This window comes from Linepithema humile, chromosome 1, assembly GCF_040581485.1.
Source record: "Linepithema humile isolate Giens D197 chromosome 1, Lhum_UNIL_v1.0, whole genome shotgun sequence".
In the NCBI taxonomy this organism is placed as follows: Eukaryota; Metazoa; Arthropoda; class Insecta; order Hymenoptera; family Formicidae; genus Linepithema; species Linepithema humile.
Genome location: NC_090128.1, coordinates 30,767,317 through 30,795,149, shown reverse-complemented (window position 1 = coordinate 30,795,149; position 27,833 = coordinate 30,767,317). Strand labels below are relative to the sequence as shown.

Genomic DNA, 27,833 nt, shown 5'->3' with positions numbered 1-27,833 from the left:
CCGACGATATCTAATGACACTTAACGCTTCATTTTCGCATCACCAGCGCTATTCCTCATAAACTCACACGTTCACGATTCACATGAATTAATAACGAGGAGATTCTACGCTTCGGTCTGTCGAGCGCATTTTATTTCAAGGTCGACGCGCGCTTTCCTCGCCGCGGTCTATTTTCGCAGGCCATCTTCGCGCCTCATTAATTTAGCGAGCTCGGGCTTCAAAAATGGGACATCGATTTTAATGCTAGGAATTCGCGAATACTAGGAGAGAAAAGGACTCACTCCATCCGGGCGCCGGCACAATCAGACCGGAAATCATCTCCTCGCTGATAACCGGCGGATCGGAGGGGGGTGGCGGACAGACTAGGCTCTCGATTATGTCATCGGTGACTCGCATAATACCCGTGAGATCTGGCGGCTCCGTTCTGGAGGATCGCATCATCATACAGAGACCCACCTCCTCTTGCAGGACACTCTCCAAGTACATCATATCCAGGTCGCTCACGATGGCGCCGTTGATCACCATAATCTCGTCGCCTTTAATGATCCCTGAAAGAAGAGTCGCCAAGTGGCGTCAAGATTTTCGCGTCGAGATTTTCAGAAGAGAGAAAAGATTGTTCCATAAAATACTTGTATCATTAATAAATAATTGACTCGACAGCGGATATGATTGCGTTATTAGATTCTATCGTTAAGATGTGCAAAAAATTCTGAAATTGCGAACAACTGTTCGTATATTTTTTAACACTCAAACCTTCCAACATTCGTAAAGTGACAGAATGCAACCGCGATCACTAATTTTATATTTTATAACTACAATATTAACTCCAACTGACATTTTAGCCTCCCTCGCGACTCGTTTGCGAAGACGACCAACCGTTCGGCTCGGTATCCTCCTCAACTATAATAAGTTGCTCCCTTCGGTCGTGCTTAACGAGTGAGCTGTCAATTAAGTTTAGACGCGATATACGGAAAGGCGGCGCTAAATGTCATGCTGATTTGTTAGCGCGCCTGCGGCCCTAAGCCATCCCACTCTCTGTGTATGCATGTATAATATATATTTTTATTATATACGTGTTTCTTTTTTTACGCGCATTACGCGCGCTTCATTTAACCACGAGCACGAGACTTTGCTCAACGAGCAAGCGTCGAGGCGCGGAAAATCGATGATTTTTCAATGGCGTCCTTGCACGTCCTGGCGCCGACACGGTCTAAAAAACTAATTGCGGTCGGACATCATCGCAAGTCACCTTCTAAGATGCGCAAGAAGATAAATCGAGAATGGAGAAGCGAATTGGAATAACAAACTTGTATAACGCCATGTCATTTGTTTTCGGTAACGTAACGCTTATCATTGTAACAAAAACGTAAATCTATCATGTCCAAGAGATCGATGACAAAATCTTTTTCTTTCTCTCCGATATCGCTTTTGCGCTAATTAATAAATAAATAAATTTTGCGGTTAATTTTACACTTTAATTTGATATTTTTGCACAAAATCAATCGTGCAAAAGCCCATTTAGATAATAAAAATTGATCATTATAAAAAAAAAATTATATAGACTCGCCAATAAATAACAAGGAAAATAAAAAAACCTTGTAACTATTGAGACTTTTAATCGTTGCGCCGCGTTGAGGGACGTTTATTTTAGGTATACATTGTCCTAGATAAGGGATGCTTACCGTTTTGCATGGCGACGCTCTTGTCTTCCACTCTACTAACATAGCAGCAGAGCTCATCCTGCCTGTCGGAGTTTTCTACAAGCTCCGCTTCGACAGAAAAGCCCCACATTTGCTCTAAAGTGTTTCTTTGCAATTCCACTTGATATAAAATCTTGGCACAGACTTCCACGATTTCGTGCGTATGCAACTGTGTGCAATAAAAAGAAATTGCATCAATTTTCACTGAGAAATCATCAATTGTGATTATTTTATAAGGTCAATTAAACGAGCAAAGAATGATAATCTGCTTTAAGCACTAGCGTTATTTTCTAGTTATTAATTAATTAATTATTCAGGAGTTGATTTTCTCCTCGCTATTTTTAAAGAAATTCGTGGTAAATTACTTTCTTCATGCAATTTAACGCGTAATTTTTTTTTTTTAGCGTTTACGATCTTCGACATCTTCAAAGTAAAGATATTAAAACTCATCGCTCCAGCATTGGACTCACATAGGTTTCTATCAAATCAGTTCTATGTGGCACAAAGTAGTTGTGGTCCTCCATATCTCGGCGCTTTTTCACGCGCACAAAGTGCTCCATCGGATTTAAGTTTTTCCTGGTGCACGCGCTCGCCAGGAACTCCTCGACAGTCATGGCGTCGCGCAGGAACACCGACACGAGCTGAAACAACGAACAGGAAACACCGGATCGCGTTCGCCTTATCCTTATTTCGCTATAAGCATCTCGGGTTACAGAACTATGTAGAATTTCAGTCAACTCACCCGATGTCCTGACGATCGTACCTGATTTTCCGGCACGGACACCTTCACGCTCTTCTCCTCGTCCCTAGACGAGATTTGCAGCGAGCGTCTGCTGGAGCCGCTGTTCGATCTCGACAGCAGCGGCGCTCTCCTCTTGGTCGCGCCGCGACCCGCCAGCAAATTGTTCAACAAGGATGGACTACGCGCGCAAATAAACGCGTGGAAGGACGATACTGTGAATACGCCCAATTTATTCAGCGTCTGCTTCGTGGCGCGAGACACATGCGTCAATAGACTCTGCGGGAGAACAAAAACACATAGCGCTTATTTAATATCGTCAGATGGATTCAATCACGTGACAATGTTCCATAAACTATTATTTTTCACAAAGAAAGTTTCTTGTGGAAAATAGAATTCAACGACATTATAATTAGACATTCGAGGAAATTTAAAATCGGTCGGTAACATCGGTCGATATTTCTTAAATACTAAAATTCGAAGAAAAATATCTCATTTGGAGAAAAGGAAGAGGGACAATTCTAGAAAGGATCGAATAAAAATAAAAATTCATAAAAAAAATATTGCACACAAATTTCTAGTTTTTATTACAAATCGTTGTCACTAAAGTTATTCGATTGCGATGATTTGCGAGAACATTATTGCCCGGTCGCCAAACACGCGACTCGCGCTCGACGATCGATATCCCGCCGTTGCGAATGGCGCAAATTAGATGCTCGCGATACAGATAAATCTCTAACGAATCCTGATTGCGCGCGGACGGGGGAGACAATTTTTCAGACAATTGCAGCGACGCCGCGCGGACTGGACAATGCAGCGAGATTGCAGGGCGTAATGTTGTTTGCCGGCGAGGAATCGAGAGAGCGGGCTTCTCCACGCTACGAAAGCCATGGTTAAACCAACGCGTTCCGTTCGATTGCGATGGAAACCAACATAATGCCACGGTTCCACCGCGTCACAATCGACGAGTATTGGGAAAATAAAATCAACACAATACAGCTCGCCGAATTCTTTCTCGGAATAAAGCAATGCTCATGCTCGTGAATTGTCAAACTTTAAACCAATTGGAGAAGGATAGAAAATATCCGAGAAAAATGTTTCACGTGTGATGCTGATTTTTATCAATTTATAACTCCGATCACCGCGAGAAACATATAACAAAAAGTGCTTTCTCCGAATATAATTTAAAACAAATATTATTGAAGTATTTTCTATCATTGTAAATAGCATCGTTTTTAACTTTATGTAAAAACTTTTATGTTACAATATTTTAAATATGATTGCATGAATATAACGTATTGATAAAACGCTTGATTTCACTCTGCTGAAGCAATTACAATTGCAATTGTGGGATTGTGAATGTCCTATAATGTCTATAGTGCCGAGAATACCTTTTGATCATAAAGGTTCAATTATTAAGCATTAATTCCACTGTATACTGCATTTGGTGCTGACATTTCAATGAAGGTGCTTACCTTCGGATTGGGCAGTTCGCCACTTTGCAAACTGGCCATGTAGCACCGCAGGCGGAATTGCTCGCAATGGAACCGCTCCAGATTCTCCTCCCACTGCACTATTTGATTGTTAATTTGCTGCTTGGTGTCGACGTCGGAGACCACCGATTGCTGAAGATCCGCCATATGCTTCATTTTATGATCCTGCGAGCAGCGAATTTCACATCGACATTAATCAATACTCTCAAACGCAGCGATAATTAAAAATGTTCAGATTCCACTAAAAAAAACTTGTAATAATTTTTCTGAAAGGAAAATCCGATGCACTGATTTTAAACGATTTGCAAGAGCTACCTTTTACATTTGCTTTCTTTTACGCAAAAGTTGGACTCACTGAAACAGAATCTTCGTCTTTTTTTTTCTTAGTGTAAACTATATTTTGCTAAACTTTTGATACTTATTTGAAATAAAGTAAACCCAACGTTATCCTGCCGACGTACCGATTCGATCGACTTTTCCAGGCGAAAGATCTCCTCCTGCAGCAAATGCAGCGTGCCAGTCTTGCCGCGATGACGCGCGAACGCGGCGGCGCACGCCGAATGAATACTGTTCACCCAGTTTTCCAGTTCCACTTGACACGGAGCCTGAATGAAGAAAAACAAGACACCAATATTTCTGCCCCGAGCGAGGATTTCAAGATCTTCGATCTTTCGGCTTGATAAACTTTTCAAAGCGGATCGATCGATCGCGATGTCGCTCATATTTAAAGTCGGGTGATTTAAAGTCGCGGCAAGTTTTTAAGTAAAAACCGCAGGCTATTAAAAGTTCGCTATTGCGTGACTGGAGACCGAGTTCACGAGATGGGGGTTAATTAAATACTTCTAGTTAGCGATTCGCGCGGTTAATGCACCACCGAAGGCTACCGAAGTGTGCAGATCAAACTGAGCCGAAATAATTATTCTCCTCATTTTCCAATAATTTACCGTGTACTTTACAATAGTCTTCCTCCGAGTTTAATTGGCGTGCTATTTGCAGTAGTATTCAATGCTAATTAGGGAATTTGCTTGCCAAGAAATATACGAGAACTGTAAATTATACGATCTTCACTTTTTACTTCACTTGATTCGGTCTCCATTGTTAATCGCGTAAGTTCAAAATGGCAAAGAGCAAAGATCTTTTTTTGTACATGCGCGGAAAAAATGAATTTGTCGACACAGCAAATTTTACGCTGTTGTAGCAAAACGTGTTAATGGTTGTACAGATAGCAAAGAGATTCATTGCAGATGCCAAATAATTTTGTTAAATCTGCAAATTACACAACAAATTGATTTTTACTCCGCCATTGTCAAAATTTGTATTGGCAGCGACAATTTTGCTGCAGAATATATTTGTTAGAAATCAATTATTTTGTTGCAGCAGCAAATTAATGCGTCTTTACGAACAAATGCACTCAGCAGACTTCATCTGCCAAAAGATAAATTTTGCTGATGTACCGAATAATCTGAAAAATTAGTTATAACGGCAAAAGTTTTGTCGCTATCACAAATGCAACAGCGGCGACGATTTCGCTGCGACAGCAAAATTCTTTTTTTCCGTGTTACGTTAAGTTAAATATACTTTGTATATTATTTTGACATTTTTAGTTCTCCTACTTGGAATAGATATGCGTCGCCAAACGCGGTGCTGAGGCAAAATATGTAATCCCTCTTTGGGTGTTCAGGGATCGGCTGCATAATCGCGCCGTCAACGATAATCAGGTGTTTAGGTGCCGCCTCCATAGCTCTGCTCTCCTGGGAATCGCAAGGGTAAAAGAGAAGCGTAGTACCCTTGAGGCAAACCCAATAACCCTTCCAACCCCTTTTCCTGGCCAGCTCGATCTGATGCTTCTTGCGCAGCAACCATTTCTTCACGCTGAGGAATCTAGAAATTACAAAATGCTCTGTCGTATTCGAGTTTATTACTGTTACACAAAACGCCGCTAAATAACATTTCGAAATTTTTGAACAAGACAACGATATATGTAACTGAAAATCTTATTTTCTAATTCAATGCAAATTAATATTGAACATGTTTTATAAATCAAAATATCGTAAATGGTGTAAAAAAAATGAAGACTTATATCGTTCTTTGTGGAGCTGCGGCCTACTTATCTATCTTAACATTATCGAGAAATATTTTTATAGCCCCTCAAGGCTCATTATTTTTAAAGAAAGTACAAACGGCGTACCCCGCCTTCCGAACTGCCCCGGTGCAATTGAACGAAGCTGCGGCTGTGCCGGTTTGCTTTCCACGATAGGGCGAATTTATGACACTCTCGCCGTCGTCATCATCGCTGACGGCGGTGGTGAGTGACATCCTATCGTCGTCTGACATCTGAAAAATACGTCAAGCTTCATCTTTAGCTTTAGATGAACATGTCACTGCAAAAATTGAGACAAATACGAGTGTGATTCCACGTCAAATTAAACAGCAAATAAAGGAGCATTTTTTTTCCGAATTGTGTGCTTGCACATAATATAAGAAAATTGATTAAAATGAATGTATTATGACGAATCATTCAAATGTGAAAGAGAGAAAGAGGAAACAAATGTACAGAAAAGAGAGAAAATGTGCGTAGAAAAAAATGTATTGTGCAGTCAAATATTGTGAAATACTGGCGTGATACCGATGAAAAATCATGGTTGTATGCAAAAATCTAGTGGATTACTGACAATGACAAGATGCTTTATGTACATTATTTATCAAGAGTGCCTCTATCTAGGTGCATATTTAGGAATTGCAAATATGGGTTACACCATCGTAATATATATATTTTTGTTCCGATGATTGATTTATCGGTTCATCAAAAACGTGACATTCTTCTTGAGAGAGATTATTTAATTTGTGTGTTGGAATTTTATAATGAATTCGTTACATAAATTCTGTTAAATATAAATTTCTCAATTGGTATTAATTATTAATTAATTATCACAAACAGGACATAATACTAAATAACATGTTAAAGAAAAAATATTAAAGGAACATTCGCGCATTGCTAACAATTGGCAGTGGAGATGCAAAAAAATTTTATTTTACGGCTTTGCTCAGCGCATGCTAATTAAAGATGGCAGCTAATACCGATGCAACTTCAGCGAGGAGCCAGCTTAGAAGCCCTTTCGATCGCATAAGAAACTTATACCGGTTCCAAGAGCTAATGTCAACGCGACTATACATGCCAAAATATCTGATCTAATGGAATCTCTATTTTATCCGCTTTATACAGCAAGAGACAGTCATATTGCAAATGCAAAATGCTTGATCTAACTAATTCCACTGCTTTCGCTGTCCATCCCCTCATTATTTTCGCTCATTTGTCGCGCTTAAAACTTTGTTTGGTTCCTAGTTGCGAACAATAATTTTTAATGCAATTCCCAATTACAAAATGATATTCCCAATGGCGCACATCTTTCTTCAGTCTATGATGCTTGAATGCGATGGCAATGAACATGAAATGCGATTTTGAGTGCGAGAATGATGCGAGTAGTTAGGGGGTTGACGAACGAAAGTTCCAAGAGGAAAATTCGGCGCAGACTTGACTCGTGTGTCATCTCTACCCTCGCTTCTGCCCGAAGCGCATGCCAACAATACGAGCGGGGGTGTCCGTATACGAGGATGTCCCTCGCGGTGCGATCGTCGCATACGCAGTGGCTGGGATATATATAAAACTCGGGGGCATACAAGATATCAATATCAAGAAACATTCTTCCAGAAGAGTATATAGAAAAAGAGATTCGCGACTCGATGTCTCTACCTTTTTCGTAATATTCGTCATGCCGCGGAGCCTCTCGCGTATTCCCCTGAGGCTCTCGCCGGCCCAGAAACTTACGACTCTTCTGAGAAAGTCGGCGTTGCACGCGTCCGCCGTCATGTGCGGATGGTAGTGGCAGTAGCAGCCCTCCTTGAGCAGCTTCATGTTGTTCTCCGCGCTGCCGTTGATCCTCAACATAATCTCGCGGCGCGCCACGCTCAGACCGTCGATGTAGCGCTGCGCCCAAGTGTTGAGCGCGCCGTTCACCAGCCGCAGTAATTTGTGGTAGTAGCCCTCGCCCGAGCCGTACGTCACCTTTTCCTGCACGCTGCGGCAGTTGAACCAGTACACTTTGCGCGTCTCGTTAATGCATATCACGCTGATCGTGTGCCGGCGGCACCAGCAAAAGTACTTCCAGCAGCGTCGCCGGTGCTGCGTCTTCAGATCCGTATAACTGTCGTCGCTCGGGTCCAGCAAGTCCAGAGTGCTATTCGTACACTTGATCGACCATCTTGGCTCTACCATTATTCGTCGTTCGTTGGCGGTGGCCGAGCGGGAAAGAGACGCGGGATCTGCGGCTGGATGGTTCCTACGGGAAGGAATATTGCCGAATGGAGTGCGCGTCTTCACGCTCGCCGACGGCGTCGTCTCGCTTCCCTTCCGGCGCTGTCATTATTGTCTCGGGGACGGCAGAAGGATGCCCACGTGGCTCAATGAGATATTCCCGAACGATCGATCGCCGCGGTGTGCAAGCTCGGCGGCATTGTCTCGTGAAACGCTTTTGTACCACTCCTGTGACTTTACGGTCTTAATTAATCTCCAGGTCCAAGTTGACGTTTCCGCTTAAACTTTTTATCACGATTGTTACGTGCGCGTCGGTATTGCTCGGGATGCAATTTTTCAAGCCGTCCGTGACTTACGTGTTGTGGATCAGATAAAATATCAATAGCTTATAAACATCAAATATCTCACGACGCAATTGGCATCAATTGCGAGGCTAAGCAACAGTAGAATAGCTGTTTATCAGGTTAATTCATTAAATCTCTCTGCAACGAATCTATTTGGAATCTGAAGCATCCTTCCAGATTTATTTTTAAGTCCTCTATTTAAGGCAAACGTCCTTTGCACTGTTAAAATCGACCGCACTTTCCGCGGAAAGATGCGCCGAATTCCATAAACGGTCAACTCTACGATACTACGTTTAATCTAGCTACCTCAAGAATCCAAAGTGTGGGCAATGTTTTGCATAAAGAAGCACGAGGATAGCGAGTGTCCGCAGGTACTTATACGCAGAAGAATTCCACTAGAATTCTCGGGAATTCCCCGAGAACGCTTATTCGTAAGAAGCGCACGTCTGGAAGGATTGTCGTCGACGATGCTGAACGACGATCGTGAACGACGACCGCTTCATAACTCCCGCCTTTTCAGCGGGAGATATCGATATAATAGAATATTTTCTCTCTCTCTCTCTTTCTCTCTATCATGTGTTACACATGTAATAGAAACAAACTTTCCATAGAAAAATACTCTCTCGCTCTACTTAAAGTATACATATGGATATCCTCTTTTGAACGTTAAATCCTCCCTCCTACACAGCTGATTTCTCTCCTTTTCCGTGCGTCGCTATAGACGTCCTCTCGAAGCATCGATTTTCTTCTCTCTCTCGCGCGTGAAAAGTGCGCTCTAAACTCCACCGCGTTCGCCGTTCCTCCTCTCTTCTTATCTCTAATTTCATCACAAATATATTATTTCCGTATTATTTCTCTTGGAGATATATTCTTTGATTCTGCTTTATCTGATTTTCCGTTCCTCTTTTATATCCTCCGCGCGATATCACTAAGGCGTCCCCCCCTCGTCTTGCGCTTATCCGCAAATTGGAATTCGATCGTTCGCCAATCACGATTGAGCTGCTCTCAGTTCTTCGGAAACGAAGAGCTTAGAAGACTCAACTCCACGGCGAAAATCATTCTCGAGTTGATCGTAGGCGAAGGGGAGGCGAGGATCCAGGTACCCAGTGGCGATGGATTCCGTCATCGTCGAAAGCGTGCCGGCACGCCGCGACGCTTCTCGTCGACCTCGCACTCACGTGCGAGCTTGCGAATCAGTTTCTCAAAGCTTCAACTTCCGTTTCGCATTGTAACGCGAAGATCCCTCGTCGATCCCAATGACATCCTGCGGGAATCTCCCTCTCGCGACTAATCTTGCGCAATTATCACGTACTCTTCGAAGATTAGAAATTGTTGAAGAGACTTTTGATTGAGTCGCGTTCTTTCTCCAAGAATTCCTCCAGAAGCGTGAATCCTTTTTATCGGATTTATCCGAGTCTCCACGGCGGGTGCACTTGTGCACTTCCGGTTTACGCGTCAACGCGGGGATCTCTCGGGACCTTCGCGATTATTGCCGAGCGCGTCGTCGTGAAAGGTTTACAATTGCACAGGCTCCTTTACGCACGATGACGTTTCCACAAATATCTTTTTCGCAGGGACGCAACGATGAGACGCTCGCTGCCGAAGAAATCGGGCGCGTTCACGCGGAAGTGCACGTCGCGGAAACGCGCGGCCTCTCCGCGTACACCAGCGGACGGACGACAACCGTTGGCGCCGCTGCCGACGTGTCCGGGGATGTGTCGCGCGCGACCCGACAACTTCCGGCGCCCGCGTATCGGCGCACCGCTCTTCTCCCGCGAGAAGCGCCTGGCGGCGGATGCGAGCCGCGGTGGACGCTGAAGAGAGAGGGAGAAGCTGCGTCGTGCCGCGTCGCGATGCCGCCGTCGATTCTCCACGAGGCCGCTCGCTCGCTCGCTCGTTTCGCTCGTCCCGCTCGTGTGTGTGCGCTCGCTAAACGGCAACGTCAATTGATGGACCCAGCTGCGCGCGGGCCCGCGTCGAAGGCTCCTGTCATCGCCGCCGATGAATCTGATCGCCGCTGCACGGAGAGCAGCGGAAGGCCAGGCGCTCGCGGCCGACTGCCACCGATCGCGACCGAGAAACGAGATGTGCACTTTGCGGGCAAGGGACTCTTTATTTATTTTTTTTTTCGCTCTCTCTCTCTCTCTTTCTTCGTTCTCTTTATTTTGCTCTCTCTCTCTCTCTCTCTCTCTCTCTCTCTCTCTCTCTCTCTCCTGTGCGGACGAATGTCACCAAGTCCGCAGCCGCGAACGCGTTTCGCTCCGGACTGGCGCTGGAGAACAGGGAAGAGGAGCTGCTACCGCGAGGGGAATCAATACCTCGGTCCTTCTGGTGGTTGAAGGGGGATTGCAGGAACCGGGGGGAGGGGGAAGAAGACGGCAGGGTGGGATGCCGAGGGGAGAGGATGAGGGTGGCACTGGAATATTGCCGGTGGAAATTTCTGCGACGCGGGGGGGGGGGAGCGGAAGAGGGAAACGAGGTACGAGGGCGAGAGAGGTGGTATTGCATCTCCAGGGAGAAGGGGGTGCACGGGAGGTGCCGGCGGGAGGGGAGGAAACGCGACGCGCTGCATGATCGTCAATTGGTGGGACGCTGACGGCCAAGTGCTGCACGATGATTGTTACCGCTGCCCACCCCCCTCCGCCCCTCCCCGCCCCTCTCCTCCCCGCGGATCGAATATCCGCTTCGGCAAAAACTGAATTCGGACAGAGTTTTGAAAAATCGGGGTCAGTTCCGTTGACTTCTCCGAAAGGCGCCGGTTACTTTTCTGCTCGCGTCCTCGCGCATGAATTTATCTTCGGACATCAAGGATATCGGCGAGAGTTTTCCAGCGGTGTGCTTTCTCTCTCTCTCTCTAGGTTCGCTGTCGTTGCATTTTTCGTCATTGCGGCAAACAAATCGTTATAGTTCCAGAATCTTGTCAACACATCTTCCATGCCTATTCTTTTTTTTTTTTCTATTGTAAGCGTTACGTTAGGTAATTACGCGATACGTACGATGCACCACCGATGGGTACGGCACGTACATCTACGACCGACACTATTCTTACAATAGCAATGGCGATACCGGTAATCACATAAATGTCCACTCGAAGTTACTTATCGAGGATCTGTTAGGATCAAAAGGCAGGACGGTATATTAGGTGCAAACACAATAATACAATAACGATATTTATTAATATCATTAACACTCGCGTACATACATCGTGGTTCTGATTACCGAAAAACACGACGGACGTGTTGTCACACGAACTGCTCAAACGGCAATAGCCCGGCACACATGCTGTGACACGCTCAAGGATCGCCTATTGCATCAGCTAATCCTGATTGGCCCTTATTAAGGATATTCCTACGCCTAGGTCGCTAGACGCAGCGCATTATAGCGTTTTCGATTATACAGGATTTGAACGACCCAGGGTTGGTTAATGACGTCATTGCAACCTCTCCACCAATGAAAGACTTGCATTTATAGTAAAATAGTGATTGATCAACCCTGGGTCGTTCAAATCCTGTATAATCGAAAACGCTATTAGATAACTCGCGCGTGGTCGCGAGGACCGCGGGAAAGGGGATACAGTGACGCTCAATCGGCGGCGTTGCACCGCATTGCTTACACTATTATTAAGCTATCTTTTTCCAACGTACTTTTCACACACTTTTTATAATTAAAACGTGGGAGTTGTATCTCGTGGAACTTCCATCTTAAAAAACAATGAAATATAGGAGATCTATACGTCAAATTTGACGCATGGACTCGTGCGTCGGACAGCTCGCATTCATACCGAATGCGCGACGCGCTGATCTTCGGGTTGTAATTTATCCGCGACTCCTTTATTCGCGCTCTGCGTCACGTATTTCGTTTTCGCTGCCATAAAAGAAATCGAAGGAGGGCGTTAGAAAAAAAAAAAGGATAATCCGACGCAGATTATATATAACGAGTTGGCGCGCATGCGAGCGGCGTGAAGTTTTATTGAATTTTATGGCATAGTTCCCTCGCACAAGGCGATAAGAACCATCGGACGTTTTAAAATATATATATCGCGGAGAGCGGTTTATCTTGCATACAGCAATACAGTCGAGTGGATTTACGCGAAGGACTCAGCGAAATATCATCGCGATGTTCGCATTACGCGCCAATTAACGATCTTTCCGATTTCTGCGATTACATCTCTAATGCGACCGCGATGAGGGCGAAGCGACGCAGACGAACGACCAAAGTCGCTGGAAGACGCTGTGCGTTTGCGCATGCACCTGTTGGCGCAGGCTGCTGCTCGATTTGTACAACGATGCAGGGGTGCTCGATTTTCTTATTTACTCGCACGTCGGACAAGGCCCGACCCGATAATCTCGGCGCGACCCATTAACCCTTAAACGCGTGTCTTTGCAACGCGTTGCAAAAACCTCGACCTTTATGGAAGATATATCTCGAGACTTTTGTATAATTTTTCGAAATAGAAACTTGCCAAATTTTTCTTACGTACGTAAAATATTTCCAAGTTGAAATGATTATTTATAGGATCTTGTATGCTTCTCTTGATTATAAAAACGACACCTTGAAATAGCATGTATTTACACGATTTTAATAATTTTAAGAATCACAGACGTAAAAGCAAATTGAATTATATTTTGTTGCAGACACATCTACATTTTCCAATCCCGAACCCTCAGTTTGGACTCCGCACTTTTACCCGATGTATGAAAACAAATCTAAATTATCCAAATTGGAGCATAAATATATAAAGCAACGTCGTACAATAAAGAAATTGCTGTTTGAATTGGTCGAAGCATGGAGCACGAGAATAAAAGCCAACATTTGCATAAGCGTGCGCCAACAGAATCTCCGCTGTTGCGGTTGATCCTCGTAATGGGCACCGCCGAACAACACATGTGTACGTGTGTGTGTGTGCATATACGCTCCCGCGACGGGATATGTTTGTGCAATGCATGCGCACACGTATATACGTGTGGTGAAATGCATTGGGATTCCCGCACACGTACGACCTCCACCCAGCCTGATCTCTATGCACACCTACCATACGCCAGCCCCGTGCACCTACACGCTTCTATTTGCGGTGCAAAACAACCGAGACGGCAGGGTGCTTACTCCGAAAGGGGTTGACGTAGCGACGGACTCGAGCGGCTCGCGAAACGGGAGCCATAGGGTCAGTGGGTTATCGACGTTTGTCCTACGCGCCCTTCGCGCAGAAGGACGAGTCGTGCGTCGACGTACGCGTCGCTTCGACGTGTGCACGTCGAAAATTCGAGCCTCTACGTCAGCCTCTCGCCTCCCGACGCGATTGCCGGGAAGGAATGAAAAAAAAGAAAGAGAGAGAGAGAACGGATCGCGTTGACCTGCGCGCCGTCCTTCTTTTATTGGGACATCCACGAATGGGACATCGGCTCGCGATTATCGACATGTACGTTGCACTTCCGTTTCCTCGATTCGCGCTGACCTCTTTTGTAACGCCGTTGTTACACGATAGGCGTGGCTGGTTGCGAGAGCGCAATTTGTGCAACCGTGCCGCTACGATTTATACGGAGTGATTTCCAAGTTGCGCAATTTCTCGCAACTACTAGAACCAAGAACTATTTCTGGATCGCATTGCACGGGCGTTTTAGAGAGATTGATGCTGTGTGTACCGATGTTATCGCACATATTGGTGCAAAAATTAAAAAACTCCGTGCAATACGAAAATTTTCCTTTTACATGAAATGCGATAAAAAAAAGGTGATTGACAATTTAATCAATATGAACAAATTTTATTGCGGATAATTAATAATATTTTTAAGAAATAAAATAACCGATTAAATCGACGTGACAGACGTGAAATTTAAATTACGTCAAAGATTCCGTTAATATGTTTGAAAATTAAAAATATATCTACAAAGGAGCTTTGTGAAAGTGGAATATTTTTTGTTTAAACAAGCCATGAATCAAAACAAACGAATGAGATGTAAATTGTTTTATGCAAAAGTGCGCTCTTATCTATCGCGATTCGAAATAGCTATAAAGCCTTCGGGAATAGTTGCCGCCATCGCCCATTGATTTGAGCTTTCGCGGCTATGGCAGCTGGGTATTTTGCCGTTTTAAATCACAAATGGATGGTGAGTGCAAGCAAAAAAGATTCTCTTCAAAGGACTTTAAAAGTAATGCGTCCGTGCCACATTACGAATGCGCCTTTACGCTTTGTGAAAAGTTTTTTGTTGTATGCGCATGCAACCAGGACGACAGAAAGAAAATTAGACATAAAACCCATATAAACGTCGCACCTTTTTCATTATGAAAAGAAACTGATATTACTGATATTACCATCGTCTATATTTAGTTCGTAATTATAAAACAAATGTAACGCGAAATTTGAGGGAAATAATTATAATGTGTCTAATAAATATCTATTATATCTTCTCGCTCTAATAATTTTATAGTATTGGTACTTTAACCAAAATTAAAAAACAAAGTTTATTATAATTTTAACTTTTAATCTGTAAACATTTTGTTACATTTTATCTTTTTCATGTTTTTTTTATCCAAATATTGATTTAGTTGACAATGCGTTATATATTATAGTTGAGTATGTTATATTATTTAATTAAAATATTTCTGTTATCCATATATGGTTGCTTTAATTATATCTTATCTTCCAAAATCTATATTTCCGGTTAAATCAATATTCACAATCGCATTTCGCGGTCGACGTGCATTTATCTTGCGTTTAATTAATATTGAAGTACGCAATTAGATTTAATATTTAACGCAGCGTATCGATGATTTTTAAGTGCAGAATTAAGCATTAATTTCGCAGCGACTACGCACCGGAGTGAATTAAAAGGGAATACAACCTCTATTAATAATCTACAACGGTAGTTTCACAATTATCACTGGTGCAGAGTGGTCTGACATTGACAGAGATATGCTGGCGGCATGCGAGATTAGTGCAAGACATCCAAGCGGGCTTTCGTATGCGCCGTAACTCGCGCATAGCACGAATGCGATGCTACAAAGGCATCGTCGAGTAGCACTTGGATGTATCGAGTTGATAAGGTCAATGAGTGCTTGGATAACTCACCTCGGAAGACGTCAAGTAGCAAAGCCTCGAGTCGGTGCTTTCCAGTGAGGCTTGTTGAACGATTCCGTATCTGCCGTCCCGATCGGACATGTAGTCGGATCTGACGCTGTCCTGCCTGTCGAAAGTGCCTCTGGAATATGCAAAACATCTAACTGAATATTTCAGTACAGTTCCCCGAGCTTATAAAACGGACGTCTTTCAATGACAAGCTTCTTCAATTAAAATTTCTAAATTTGTCCGTAAAAGAATTCGTAAAAATTGTACGATTAATGGGAACTTTTATTTAATATCTGCGATATAAATGCGATAAAAGGAGATATTTTGTGCACTGCGAATACTGGCCGTTGGTGATGAAAAGGACTGTCTCTTAGGTACTAAGGTTAATGAAACCGTTTTCGGAACCGCGACAATACAGAGAATAGCCGAGAGTGCGATAAAAATAGAAAGAGAGCGCGGAATACAATGGAAGCGCAGAAAACAATGTGAACAATATAAGGCGACAAAAGGTAGCGTCATCCGTGCGCCAAAAGAGCCAAAGAGCCAAAAAGAACGCTGAAGTGCAAGTACGCATTGTGTCGAGAGAGAATACACGTTCTTTTTAACATTTAGCTTCATATTTTCAGATACATTTGAAATATTTATATCTCTGCTGTATATTTTTCGTTAAAATGAGTTGTTATATCTCCGTATCTTACGATTAAATACACATAATGAAGATTTATATGACGAATACGATAAAGAAAACGTTGACGGCTTGAGATTTCATTAAGTGGAGCGGATTTATGCAATTTTAAGGTACTTTCTAACGATTTCTTTCGCAACAAAGCTAATTTCAATACTACAGATTATTGCGAAAAGTTATTACGTAATTGAAAAGATTGAAAAAGTGGCCAATAATCGTGAAATCCGGACAAATATTTGTTTTTGCGTCTACATTCCAAAAATTCGCCAATTTTTGCGAATACTTTTTCACTGTATTTTCAATTAATTTTATATATTTTTATATAAATTACTTATAATTAAAAATGATTGTTGCCTTAACGCGAAAAAAAGGCAAAATTCGTCTCTATTGATAAAATCTATTATTAAAATTAAAGCTGGGATTTCTCGAACATCCCGAACAACGGTTATTGATTACTAATAACTCGGACTCGCATGAGGGATCTCCTTGATGCTTCCCTCACCTTTGTTCGAGAGAATCAGTCCTATTGGACTTGTAACCGCTGTCGTTGAGGCTGCTCTCGTGTCTCAGAGACGGGAGAGAGTCCCAAGGCGACTCTCTCTTGTGTCCAGGATATCCCGGATTTATCGAGCTCGAAGCGCCTGAACCAAGAGTCGAGCTGCCGGATTGCCAGCCGTCGGAATGTCGAAACCATTGTGCACGCGCGGACTCCCCGATGCAGCTGGCGCATCTGCAAACATCGTGTTTAATTATACAATTAACACCATTTATAAGATTCTTTTATTTTAATAACGCTTCGCTTTAATCGAAATAAATGATCTAGAAGTCTTTGTGGTGTCGAAGCAATGTTTGCGATCAATATGAAAGTAATTATAAGAAATCATTGTCAATTTGTGCAATTATTCGTTAATGTGGTATGATATTTTTTATAAAGTTATATTAATTTCATATTCCGTTGATTCTCGGTACTTTTCTCGCTGCGCATCGTCAACGATATCTGAATCAGAAAACAGTTAAATGAATCAGCGTCCCACACAACGGACGCGCAGTACCGTGCGGGAACAGGCGACAAATCCGAAAGAGGCACGACGATCTTCACTTCGTCGTCCTCTCCGAACACCTGGAACTTGACGTGTTTTTTACTCCTAGACTTGTCCGCGGACTCGTTCGGTAGAATCCGGTAGAACACCTTCTCCGGAAGTTTCGGCAGCTTCGGCATCTTCTTCGGCTCTCGCCGCCTCTCGAGCGATCGATATTTACGCTGCAGATTGTAATTCATCGTTGCGATTACAAATTTAGCGTTTCAAATCAATCGCAATGGCAATGTAATCAACTGGATGATTAGTTCGACGTTTGCGCTCGGTAACGAAGGGATGATTATCGTCGCGGCGTGGAAAACGATCGGCTGTTTACGCGCGCTCGCAGCAACGAGGAAATAATTATTTGCTCCCGTTTCGCGTTTTCATGCGACCGGCGGGCTCGCGGGCGCGATGAAATAATTATCCGTGCATTCGAAATAATTAATGTTGCATTCGTTTCGAAAGTATCACACTGTTTGCACACGGCCGCGCGAACGGCGAAGCAATTATTTCCGTTTTAACGCGACTGACAGCTGCGCTTCTCACAACGAGAGAGGCGATTATTTTCGCAGGCTAACTTTTGTAATTGTCCCCATCTGAATATCAATAGCGCGATGGATATCTCTCTCGTTTCGATGCGTGTTCGAAATTATCTTTATCTCCATTTATAAATCAACAACGGCGCGACGAAGGCCTCTTCGCATTTGATTCGAATTCATTCTTGGTCCAAATAAATATTATCCATTGGAAAGTATCTGAACAATTTGCTACTTCTTCTCGCAACGTCGACAATTTATATCAATTTTCCTTTGCACTTTGCACTTTGCATCGATCACTATCTGCAGCATCCGATCCTGCCATCGGTGTGACTCTACTGCGTGACGCGACTGTCAAGACATCCGGTGATTTATTAGCGACGTCTTCTCGCACTTCACATTCGCGGCTATCGGGAATTTATGCAACGCATAATGTTACTCGGCGCGCATCCTCAAATATCAATAATTCATCATCTCGCACTGGCATGCATCTGCACGATGTCGCGCACAACGTAGATACGCAATTCTCATGCACTCCGCCTCGCGCGTTTCTTCTCTGATCTATCAGACGCGCCTTGCACTTTGATACACCGCGCGATCCGTCAGCGATCTCGCACACGCTAATCCCCTTCACACGCGTCTCTTCCTTATCCTCGCGGCCACGAAACACCCTTCCTCTTCGTTCTTCTTCGCATCGAGCTAAAGCCCACTCGCAAGGTTTCTATATTTACGTCGCGGCCTGCTGTGCTGTCAGTTGCCGTCGCTGACCCGTAATGCACAACGCGCCAGCGGCGGCCGAGGATGATGATGCACGCGCCGATACCGGAGAGCTCTATCGAGAGGCGTACCTTCGGATAGACGCCACGCGACGCTCGTCGACGCGCGTCGCTATCGATAGCCTCACAGCGCACGTGATATTTCTTTTTTTTTCCATCGCCCATGGACTATCGATAGACGATACCACATCCGGTGATATTATCCAGGTCGCTCCCTTAATGGATGAGCACGTCTCATTGACTGTAGTGTTGTAGGGCGCAGCCCTTTAAATGTCAAAGTCTCGCAGCGAGAGACGACTTTCGTGCCTTTTTTTCGAGACGAACTCTTCGCCAACCGAAGGGTCGGCTGAGCTATTATTGAGCCTCGCCACGCACGTCGGCGCTAATTCCCGTTTTACTACTTACGTAGGAGATATTTCAGTGAGCCGGGTGGAACACGTCAATGAATTAATTTTGTAATTGTCACAAATCACATAAAGATTCAAAAATACTCGACAAATAATTAAACATCAATGAAAAAAACGATTTTTAAACGTTTTGTTACAATTTTTCGAATTGTTTTTCGTGTTACAAGACTATGTAAGAATGATTATAAAATTATATTTCATCCAGTATCTTTATTGAACCCACTTTTTTATTTTTAATAAATAATCGAAGAAAAGAAAACAATTTTCCAAATTTCACTTTTCTCATATTTTCATATTTTTGTATATGCCAAACGTTTTCTCATTTACATATAATTCTTATATATGGCAAAGATTATGTATAATCTTAAAAATAGCTAAAAATTATATTCTGAATTGTATTTTGAAGTTGAGAATCTATTCTTTTATACAATTATATATATTTGTATAAATTTGTATAAATAAATAAGCATGTGGGTTCAATTTTTTGTGTTGTACATATTAGTAAAAATTTAATATGTGGATTAATAAATCTTAATAAAACTTTAATCGGTGGTTTACCTAGAATTATAATCGCTGAGGTAGCCGCGATCTCGTTCAGAATCTCGCTCTCTCTTCTCTCTCACCATCTCGTTGCGGTCGCTATAATAGCCGTCTCTATCCTTGCTATTTTGCCTTTCATTGCAGTAGCGATACGACAGCGGCAGAGTTGATGATTTGTTGGAACTGGAACCTGCAACCATGATAAAATTTGCATTACAAGATGAAATATTCTTTAAAAGAATAATCTTTTTTTTTAATATATGTATGTACGTTCAAACTTACGCCTTCGTGAAACGTGAGGTGTACGCTGAACGTTCAACGGTATGTTTTCTGCGAATTCTAGAAAGTGGAAAAAATTATTTTTTAATAAAACTTACTTAATTAGTAATTTTAATTAAATTATTTTGATAATTATATTAAACTGGTAAAAAATTAAAAAGGTTAAAGTTTAATGTATTCATTCATTTGAAAAGAACAAAGGTGGGATAAAAGTTGTACGTAAAAAAAGACTATATTTTCTGACCACAAAAATAACATGCAATATAATTATCCCAAAATTTAACTTATCAAATGTCATTATGCAAAAATATTTTCAAAATTTCGTCAAATTTTTCATTCAGAAATGCAACAAAATGTAATTAAAAAATATTGTGTAATAAAAGAAATGTTATATATAATAAAATTCGTATCTTTATATTAATTAACATTAAAAAATTAAGAAAATTACTTTTACTTATTTAAAAAAGAATAATTTTATTTATAAAAGCACTTGAGGAAAGTATATTTCCAATCTATGCAAAGTCTAATCTTCTATACTTACAATTTTCTTTACTGAAATTAATTCAAGATTTATAAAAAAAAAATATAAATTTGGATGATAAGAGATCAAATTGTCCTTTTTCTTTTAGATTTTCTCATAGATGAAATAAAGTCTCACCCAAGTTTTCCATGCTCTGCGAAAGTAGGGCTTCAAACGTACGCAAGCTATAGCTCTCTGCGTCCATGCCCTTGGCCAGGGTGTTCCTGAGATGCATCTCGTATTCGAGAAGCAGCCGGCTGGTCGGGCTACCCGGCGTCGACACCGATTGCATATTCTGCTGATATGTCTGGCCGCCGTTGCAGCGACGGGAGTTGCAGTGGTTCGGCTGCTCCATGTCGGAGTTGCCGTTCGACGAGCTCGGCGTGGTGGCGTAGCACTGGTTATCGAAAATGACATTGTCCGAGGGCGGCGACATGTCACCTGTGCACCGATTACGTTCCGAATCTAAGTACGTCCTGCCTCTGCCGCCTGCGAGCAGAGAGGTGCAACCGAGAGTGCAGGATGTACGATGGACGTGGTGATTCGTGCGGTGGTCCGCTGATGAATGAGGAACGTTTAGTCAGTTAAGTCGGGAACGGCCGAACGCGTAACTCGGCAAGTGGTTCACCCGAGAATGAACTATGACGCACTCGTTGGGCTGACAGAACGACCACGTTGTCCCTCAGTGCGCATGTTACGTAAGAAGATTAGGGGTAACAAAATGTTAGAGGTGCCGCAAGGGTGGTGGTGGGTGACCTCGTGACTTTCATCAGGGTGGAGCTGGCTGGTTAGCGTGGCTGATCACCACGTTGTCGCTCTACGCGCATGTTAACTTGTGCCGGGGTGTGTAACGAAAGGTTAGAGGTGCAGCCAGAGATGCTGGGTTAGTTGCAGGGGGGAATTTCTTACAGCGTTACGCGTTCGCCGGAATTGTGGGGTCAAAACGAGGGGGCGAGATTAGGTGCAAGATCAGTCACGTAATTGTCGGCGTGAACTTTGTCACTTTTCGCTCTTCAAGTCACGCTCGACTAGATCTCACTGCTTTATGACAAATAAGTCTAACTGTAACTTTTTTTAGGAAAAAATTACGTGGCTGAACTCTAATCGCTTTTCAACACTTTCATTGTTGAGCTGTCGACATTTTATCTTTGTCTATTTAAATTTTTGTTCAAAACGACTGAAGATCTTTGATATATTTTTGTTAACACTAAGTTATCTCAACAATAATAGCGTTACCCTCATTTTTATATCTTACAAATATATATATATTAAAATAACAATGTGTATTAATTATGACATTTATGATGTGGTTGATAAAATCAAAATCAGAGATGATTTGAATGTATCAATGGACAGCGTGCAGCAAAAACTTTGCCCGAAAGGGCCTGAGAAGACGCGATAAACCAGTTAAATACCGTTGAGAAACAATCGTACCAGCATATTGCCGACTCATGTCGTGAGCGCTTCTGGACCCCTGGAATTTGTTGTTGTAGGGCGCGCGATAGGGATGCGCGTAGTTCTCGTTGTCAACCTCCTGCATAACGTACTTCTGATTGTTATTGCTCGGATGATAGTGGTAGCTGTGATGACTGTGGCGCTTCCTCGTCATTTCCGGGGACGTGACCGGGCTGTCGATGCTCGGCATCGGCTTCAGCATGCGCTTCAGAGTGTTCGAGTCCAGGCTGATGCCGTTCTGCGCATTCTCGATCCGCATGTCGTCGGTGCTCTTGCTCTTCGACTTGTGGCCGTGATTGTTGTTGACGATGTTGAAGAGATTGCCGTTCTGCATCTCCAGCTCGGTGTAGTCGGCCGACTTGGTATGGTGCAGCTGCTCCTTGCGCAGCGATTTACTCTGCAGGGTGCCGCCGGCCTGAGTGCCCTCCGACTTCAACAACTCGGGGCCGTTCTGCTGCGTGGAGGAGTCCTGGCTCTGCTTCTGCGACTTCTTCGGCGATATTATGGAACCCTTCTCGTCGGGGCTGTCGATCTGTTTTCATGGAATTGGCGAATCGTTATCGATAAATTTGCATCGGTAATTGAAGTATTCTAATCTGAGATTTCCGCGAAATAGTGCAATTTAATTTCATACACGAATATGTTAGAAGCTGGAAGATATATTTTTGTTGCTAAAAAATGCAAAGAAGAACAAAATTAGCGATTCGCTTGCAATTAGCTAAATAAATTACAAAATAACATTTTGCTATTAAAAAGCTAAGTACTTTTTAATGAAGAAATTGTGTTTTATTTAAATAATTAACAAAATAAATAATAATAATGAATTATTCAGAAAGAAAAAAAAATTGCAATTAGTCTGCGACATAACAGCTTCAAAGAAAATTGAAAAAAAAAATGCATCTCTACATCGCTATGATAAAAGCTTGCCTGCGATCCCACCGTAACAGTTCCAATTCCGATGTTGGCAGTCTTCGGGGTCGTCTGGCACGTCTCGTTCTGCTTCTCCTTCTGTTTGGCCAAGTCGCCGGCCTTTGGTGTCTTCCCGGGTGTCGCACTAGGATTGTTAACGTTGTCGTAGAGAGATGCGCTGGATGTGGCCGCTGTTATCTTGTCTCGTCCTGGCATTTCCATTTCCGTTGACCGCGCCATGGTCCGTGGAAGCGTAGACGGCCCTGAAATTACAATTTTAATAAGTACAAAAAGATTATTTTTGCGCGTAACATCAAACGATGGTTACTTGAGACAAATTCACGAAATAATAAACTATAAATATTTTTACTTCACAAATAATTGAGGATAAGGATAATTGTTGGAAGAAGAGTGAAAAGGCTCATCGATTATTGCAATCCAAGCGGCGCGAAATAAATATGCAAAAGTGGAATGCAGGAGTGATTTATTGAAAAAAATTTGCGTACCGCACGGACTTCGGTATCTGGGGTCTTGGCTACGCAGTCTGGCGTACTGTTCCGGCGCCATGCAGGTGCACTGAGGCTCTCTGGATCGGCTGGGTGAGGCCGGCGTCGACACTGGCTTTCGGCGTGTTTTGATCTTCTGCTTGTTCGGCGGCTCGAGCTTCAACGAGTAAGAAGAGGACGCTTTCCTTGAAATCTTGAACGACGGTGACTGTATGGAAAATTAACTAGTGACTGCAAATGATCTAAGAAGTCGAATCGGACGTATCGGACTTGTTGTTGTTGTGTCGCCCCTAAATTACCTCCGCTCAACTTCCTTCGCGCGCGATCCGGACGGGAGAGGGATAACAGGCGGAGAGATAGAGAGAAAGAGAGAGAGAGCGAGAAATACGGGGAGAAAGAGAGAGAGAGAGAGAGAGAGAGAGAGAGAGAGAGAGAGAGAGAGAGAGGGAGAGAGAGAGAGAAAGAGAGAGAGAGAAAGAGCGACAGCGAACAGAGTTGTGGTAACGATGTATATAATGTAACAACATGCGTGTCGCGGGTGTAATATCACTAAACTTACGCAGCATTCTCTGAATTGCTTTGCGTCTATGGGAGACGTGAAGTTAAGCCCCCACGTATCATTTGTCACCGTGTCCTTCCAGTAAACGAAGCACTCCGACGCCTGGCCGATGCGCGTACCTTGAACACGATTAATCACACGATATTAATTATGCAAATGAATTTTTGTCGTCGCGAAGAAAACAAAATTGATCGTCAAAGGGGGATGTAACGCTCATTTACACGTGTATCGAGAGAGCGAAGTATCTCGATTGCGCTTTCGCAAGGGCTGTCGTAGTATTTGCTGCTTCGAAAAAGCTGTGTTTGAAATACGACTCATACCTGGCTGGACCAACCGCACGTCTAGGATCTTATCGACCTGGCTGTTGTACGCGGTGATGTGGAAGACGCACTCCGGCGAGTCCTGAATGCAGGTGATGTTCACCGGGACGAGATCCTCGGACACCTGCTGCCACTTGACGGTTCCGGCCCCGCTCGAGTTTACATGGAACACTTCGGCCCACAGCCTAAAAACTCTCGTCATTATATCGTGTTTTGCGACAATTCTCGGAACATCGACACGTCGTTTCGGGGGAAACATTCGAAGGGAAGAATATGAGAAAGTGTCAAGCAGCCGTGATGACACAAGTGGTGCAAAGAGTGGCGAAAAGAGAAGTGAAAAAAAAAGGAGACTGTAATCGGAAGGTATTCGTCGTTATCATTTTTCATTTGCAATAATAGATATCGATTTTGCACTAAAGCTACGTAGAAATATTTTTGCACGGTCCAAAATAAATCGGTCGCAACAGCACTGTATCTCGAAACGGATAAAAAAGAAATTGTCACATACGTCGGATGGAAAATCGCGAATGCACGTACATCACGTGTGTGCGGAATCTACATTTACAGTGTAAACACCGACCTCTTTCTGCATTAAAAATGTATGATCTGCAGATATTTGTTTTCAATTCCAAAGCTCTTTGAAACGATAAAGCTGGACGATATATTATTGAATTTTGTGCACCGAGTTAAATCAGTGGACGGAAAAGTAATGACATTATACTAAAAATACTAATAGTCATGCGAAGCGTGTGTGTACAGGTGAGGTATAAAGTAGGCAGTATATACGTGTAGGTGTACATCCAAGTATTAAAAATTGAGAAGTGTGATAAAAATATGAAAAAGGTGACGTTACCAGGGAGGAGTATTTAAAACGTAACTTTTTTACTCAGCTTAACTCAAATATAATTAATAGTGCAAAGCAAATAACAGGAAAAAAGATTGTCCGTATTATTTATTAAACGAAAGAGGATTTCCTTCGTGTATATCATTGCTTAACGTACGTACGTCTGGTGGAATAAAATAAAGTTCGACCCCCTCCCCCCCCTAAAATTTTTCTGTTTTCTTCAGGTATTTCATGACCAAAAATATTGAGTATCAAATATTTACATCAAAGGTGGAAAAATAGGTTATTTTTTTCTTCTTTTTCCTTTTTTTGACTATTCACTCGTTAAATTGAAGTACACTATATAACGAGAGAAAATTAAGCGCATTAAGTTAATTGGAACAAAATATTTTTTGCACATTTATACTATCTACTAGGTGGCCTATTATTTGGTGTTTGAATGGCGCTACATACATATACATGTTATGAATGTATTATGTATGATTTATGATTTATGATTTTTGCCCCCTCAGATGAAAAATACTTCCGCGGCGCCTGAATTCTACCAAATATCACTCAAAATAAACAACCGCGCGATCCGAATAAGAAGAACGGCCTATCAGTCGTGATGAATGGAGCTTGATCAGCCAAACGAAAAGTAACAGAAGAAAGAGAAAGGAAGGAGGGTTAAAGACGTAAGCGCGAGCAAATAAGACAGCGGGGGGAGGGGGAGATAGAGAAAGAAGTTAAAAGAGGAGGAAAGAATGAGGAAGATGCGAGAGGATCTAGGTGACGCGAATAAAGAAAACAGTATCTGATCCTGCATCGGAGTTTGGCATATAGTTGCACAGAAATATATAGTCTCTCACCAGACGCTATGAAATAATATATAAGTCCGGACCCCCGACATGCTGCATTTTTTAGTAAACGCTCGAGAGCACTCTCGGAAGTAAGATCGATGATGGTATCGCGATAAAATATAGCAGTTGTGTTTGTAATTTATAATTTTTGCTAATGTTGTTTTTTCCAATTTTCAGAATATGTTGGAATTTCGCGAATCTCAAGTGAATTATAAGAAAACAATCCGTTATCAATTTTTTCCTCAAAATTATATACAATAGACATTTCCAAGAAAGACATGAACGTGAGCAAATTAATTGCAATTATGAGAATCCCGCAAGCTTTTCACGCCGCGGGCTTAAAATTTCGCAAATTGTCATCGCTAGGCGAGCGCTGAAAAACTTTCATTCTCGTCGCCTAGAGCCGCTGCTGCTCATGCCGCGTATCAAGAACGAAAGCAGAGAGAAGGGAAGCGAGAAGTGGAGGGAGAAAGAGAGAAAGAGAGAGAAAGAGAGAGTCAACATAATGCATTCAAGTCAAGTGTGTACGAGTGGTAATTATTGAAGAGAAAGAGTGGTAAACATGGTCGAGTGGAGAGTGATTCAATGGTTGAATGGTATGGTATGCGCACCTCTTCCTCTCTCTTAAGCTTCCGCACCTGAGCAAGTGGCCAGTGTCACCCCTGCGTCCGGCGCCGCCGCCCATCCCGGCCCTGGCGCCAGCCTGCCATGGGCTGTCCTCGTAGCGATACGTCTTTGATGATCTGATTAGGGGCGCGCAACTGCAGGAGAGCTTGTTGCCCATTCTAACTGCTCTTATTCCGGCTTAGATCCCGCCACCTGCCTGTCCCGCCACCACCACCCACCACCGCCCTGCGTCACCACCACCACCACCCTGCTCTCTCGTGATGCCCGTTCGTGTTTCCGGCTCGACACGCCTTAACACACTTCTGACCGCACGTATGTCCGCCCGTCTTTCTCAGAATCTCCTCGCTACGTCTATATATTTTTCTCTTTCTCTCTGTCTCTCTCTCTCTCTCTCTCTCTCTTTTGCTATCTCTTTCGGTTTCACCCCCTTCGATTCCTCTTTGACACACTTTTGCAGGATGATCTCTTATAGCTTATCTGTGTCGACTTTTGGCACCGATTTCCACGACGCCGACGACGGCCGGCGGTTTGGCGTTTGCTTTTTTTTGCGCGTGATTCTCGGATCGTGTGTATTATTTGGGAAGCACTGTGTGTAATAGGGACGATCCCCGAGTTATCAGAGAGTAGAAGGAGGTATCTTTATTGTCACATCATTGCAGGCGTCGAAAGTCATCAGCTTATCCCTGGCATGATCGCTGCGAACAAACACAAGTCAATTAGTCGTGATAAATGTGCATTTCGGGATAATATGCGAATACATGATATGCGCAAGGCATTTGCCTACGAAAACAGATGGACATATTATATTTGATAAATGTAATTATTTCAACAGCTTAATTAAAAGGCATATTTTAATATAACGACACCATCAGAGGAAATGTGAATTATTATCAAAATTTATGTATATAATATAACAATAATGTATATTGCTTCACATTATAATTTTATCAAAAATAATAATTAACTAAGTAAAATAAAATTATGATATTTTTGTAAGTATATAACGCTACGTGATATAAAATTTTGTGTCGTTATTCGAATAATTAACTCTACATTAAACTTAAACACCTATTATTATACACGCATTATAATATAAAATAATACATTCAATTAGTTTTCAAATTGTTATTAATATAAAATAATGAAACCACATGTGTGTTGTATATTAAAATTCTTTCGTAAGCAGTAGTTAAACTCATGTTATGATCAGACTAGCAATTAATTTTCTTCCCCCGACATATAATTTTATTTCTATTAATTTTTTATATGTTTCTATAATATTTATTCATACTGTAACGAAT

The 27,833-nt window shown here is 42.7% G+C and overlaps 1 protein-coding gene and 1 long non-coding RNA gene across 22 annotated transcripts in view; one reads left to right on the top strand and one right to left on the bottom strand.

Moving 5' to 3' along the window:
• sif (still life) overlaps window positions 1–27,833 on the bottom strand; it is a 46,683-nt gene that overhangs the window by 12,571 nt on the left and 6,279 nt on the right. For 9 of the 21 annotated variants that reach the window (XM_067346910.1, XM_012376806.2, XM_067346923.1 and 6 more), the window contains exons 2-20: window positions 26,517–27,227; window positions 24,223–24,407; window positions 23,903–24,021; window positions 23,344–23,551; window positions 22,856–23,100; window positions 21,908–22,460; window positions 20,612–21,031; window positions 19,957–20,013; window positions 19,693–19,864; window positions 16,839–17,066; window positions 15,655–15,802; window positions 6,121–6,266; window positions 5,546–5,813; window positions 4,394–4,537; window positions 3,915–4,097; window positions 2,443–2,718; window positions 2,171–2,341; window positions 1,683–1,869; window positions 282–548 (exon numbers count right to left, since the gene is read on the bottom strand). In XM_067346910.1, the coding sequence (XP_067203011.1) occupies window positions 282–548; window positions 1,683–1,869; window positions 2,171–2,341; window positions 2,443–2,718; window positions 3,915–4,097; window positions 4,394–4,537; window positions 5,546–5,813; window positions 6,121–6,266; window positions 15,655–15,802; window positions 16,839–17,066; window positions 19,693–19,864; window positions 19,957–20,013; window positions 20,612–21,031; window positions 21,908–22,460; window positions 22,856–23,100; window positions 23,344–23,551; window positions 23,903–24,021; window positions 24,223–24,407; window positions 26,517–26,689 (4,150 nt within the window). In that variant the 5' untranslated portion in view covers window positions 26,690–27,227. The remainder of the gene's footprint in view (window positions 1–281; window positions 549–1,682; window positions 1,870–2,170; window positions 2,342–2,442; window positions 2,719–3,914; window positions 4,098–4,393; window positions 4,538–5,545; window positions 5,814–6,120; window positions 6,267–15,654; window positions 15,803–16,838; window positions 17,067–19,692; window positions 19,865–19,956; window positions 20,014–20,611; window positions 21,032–21,907; window positions 22,461–22,855; window positions 23,101–23,343; window positions 23,552–23,902; window positions 24,022–24,222; window positions 24,408–26,516; window positions 27,228–27,833) is intronic. The other 12 variants (XM_067346916.1, XM_067346914.1, XM_067346915.1 and 9 more) reach the window with 12 other exon arrangements.
• Window positions 12,495–14,839, top strand: LOC136996957 (uncharacterized). Its single transcript, XR_010887787.1, has 2 exons — window positions 12,495–12,881; window positions 13,223–14,839. It is a non-coding gene; the product is annotated as an uncharacterized lncRNA (long non-coding RNA).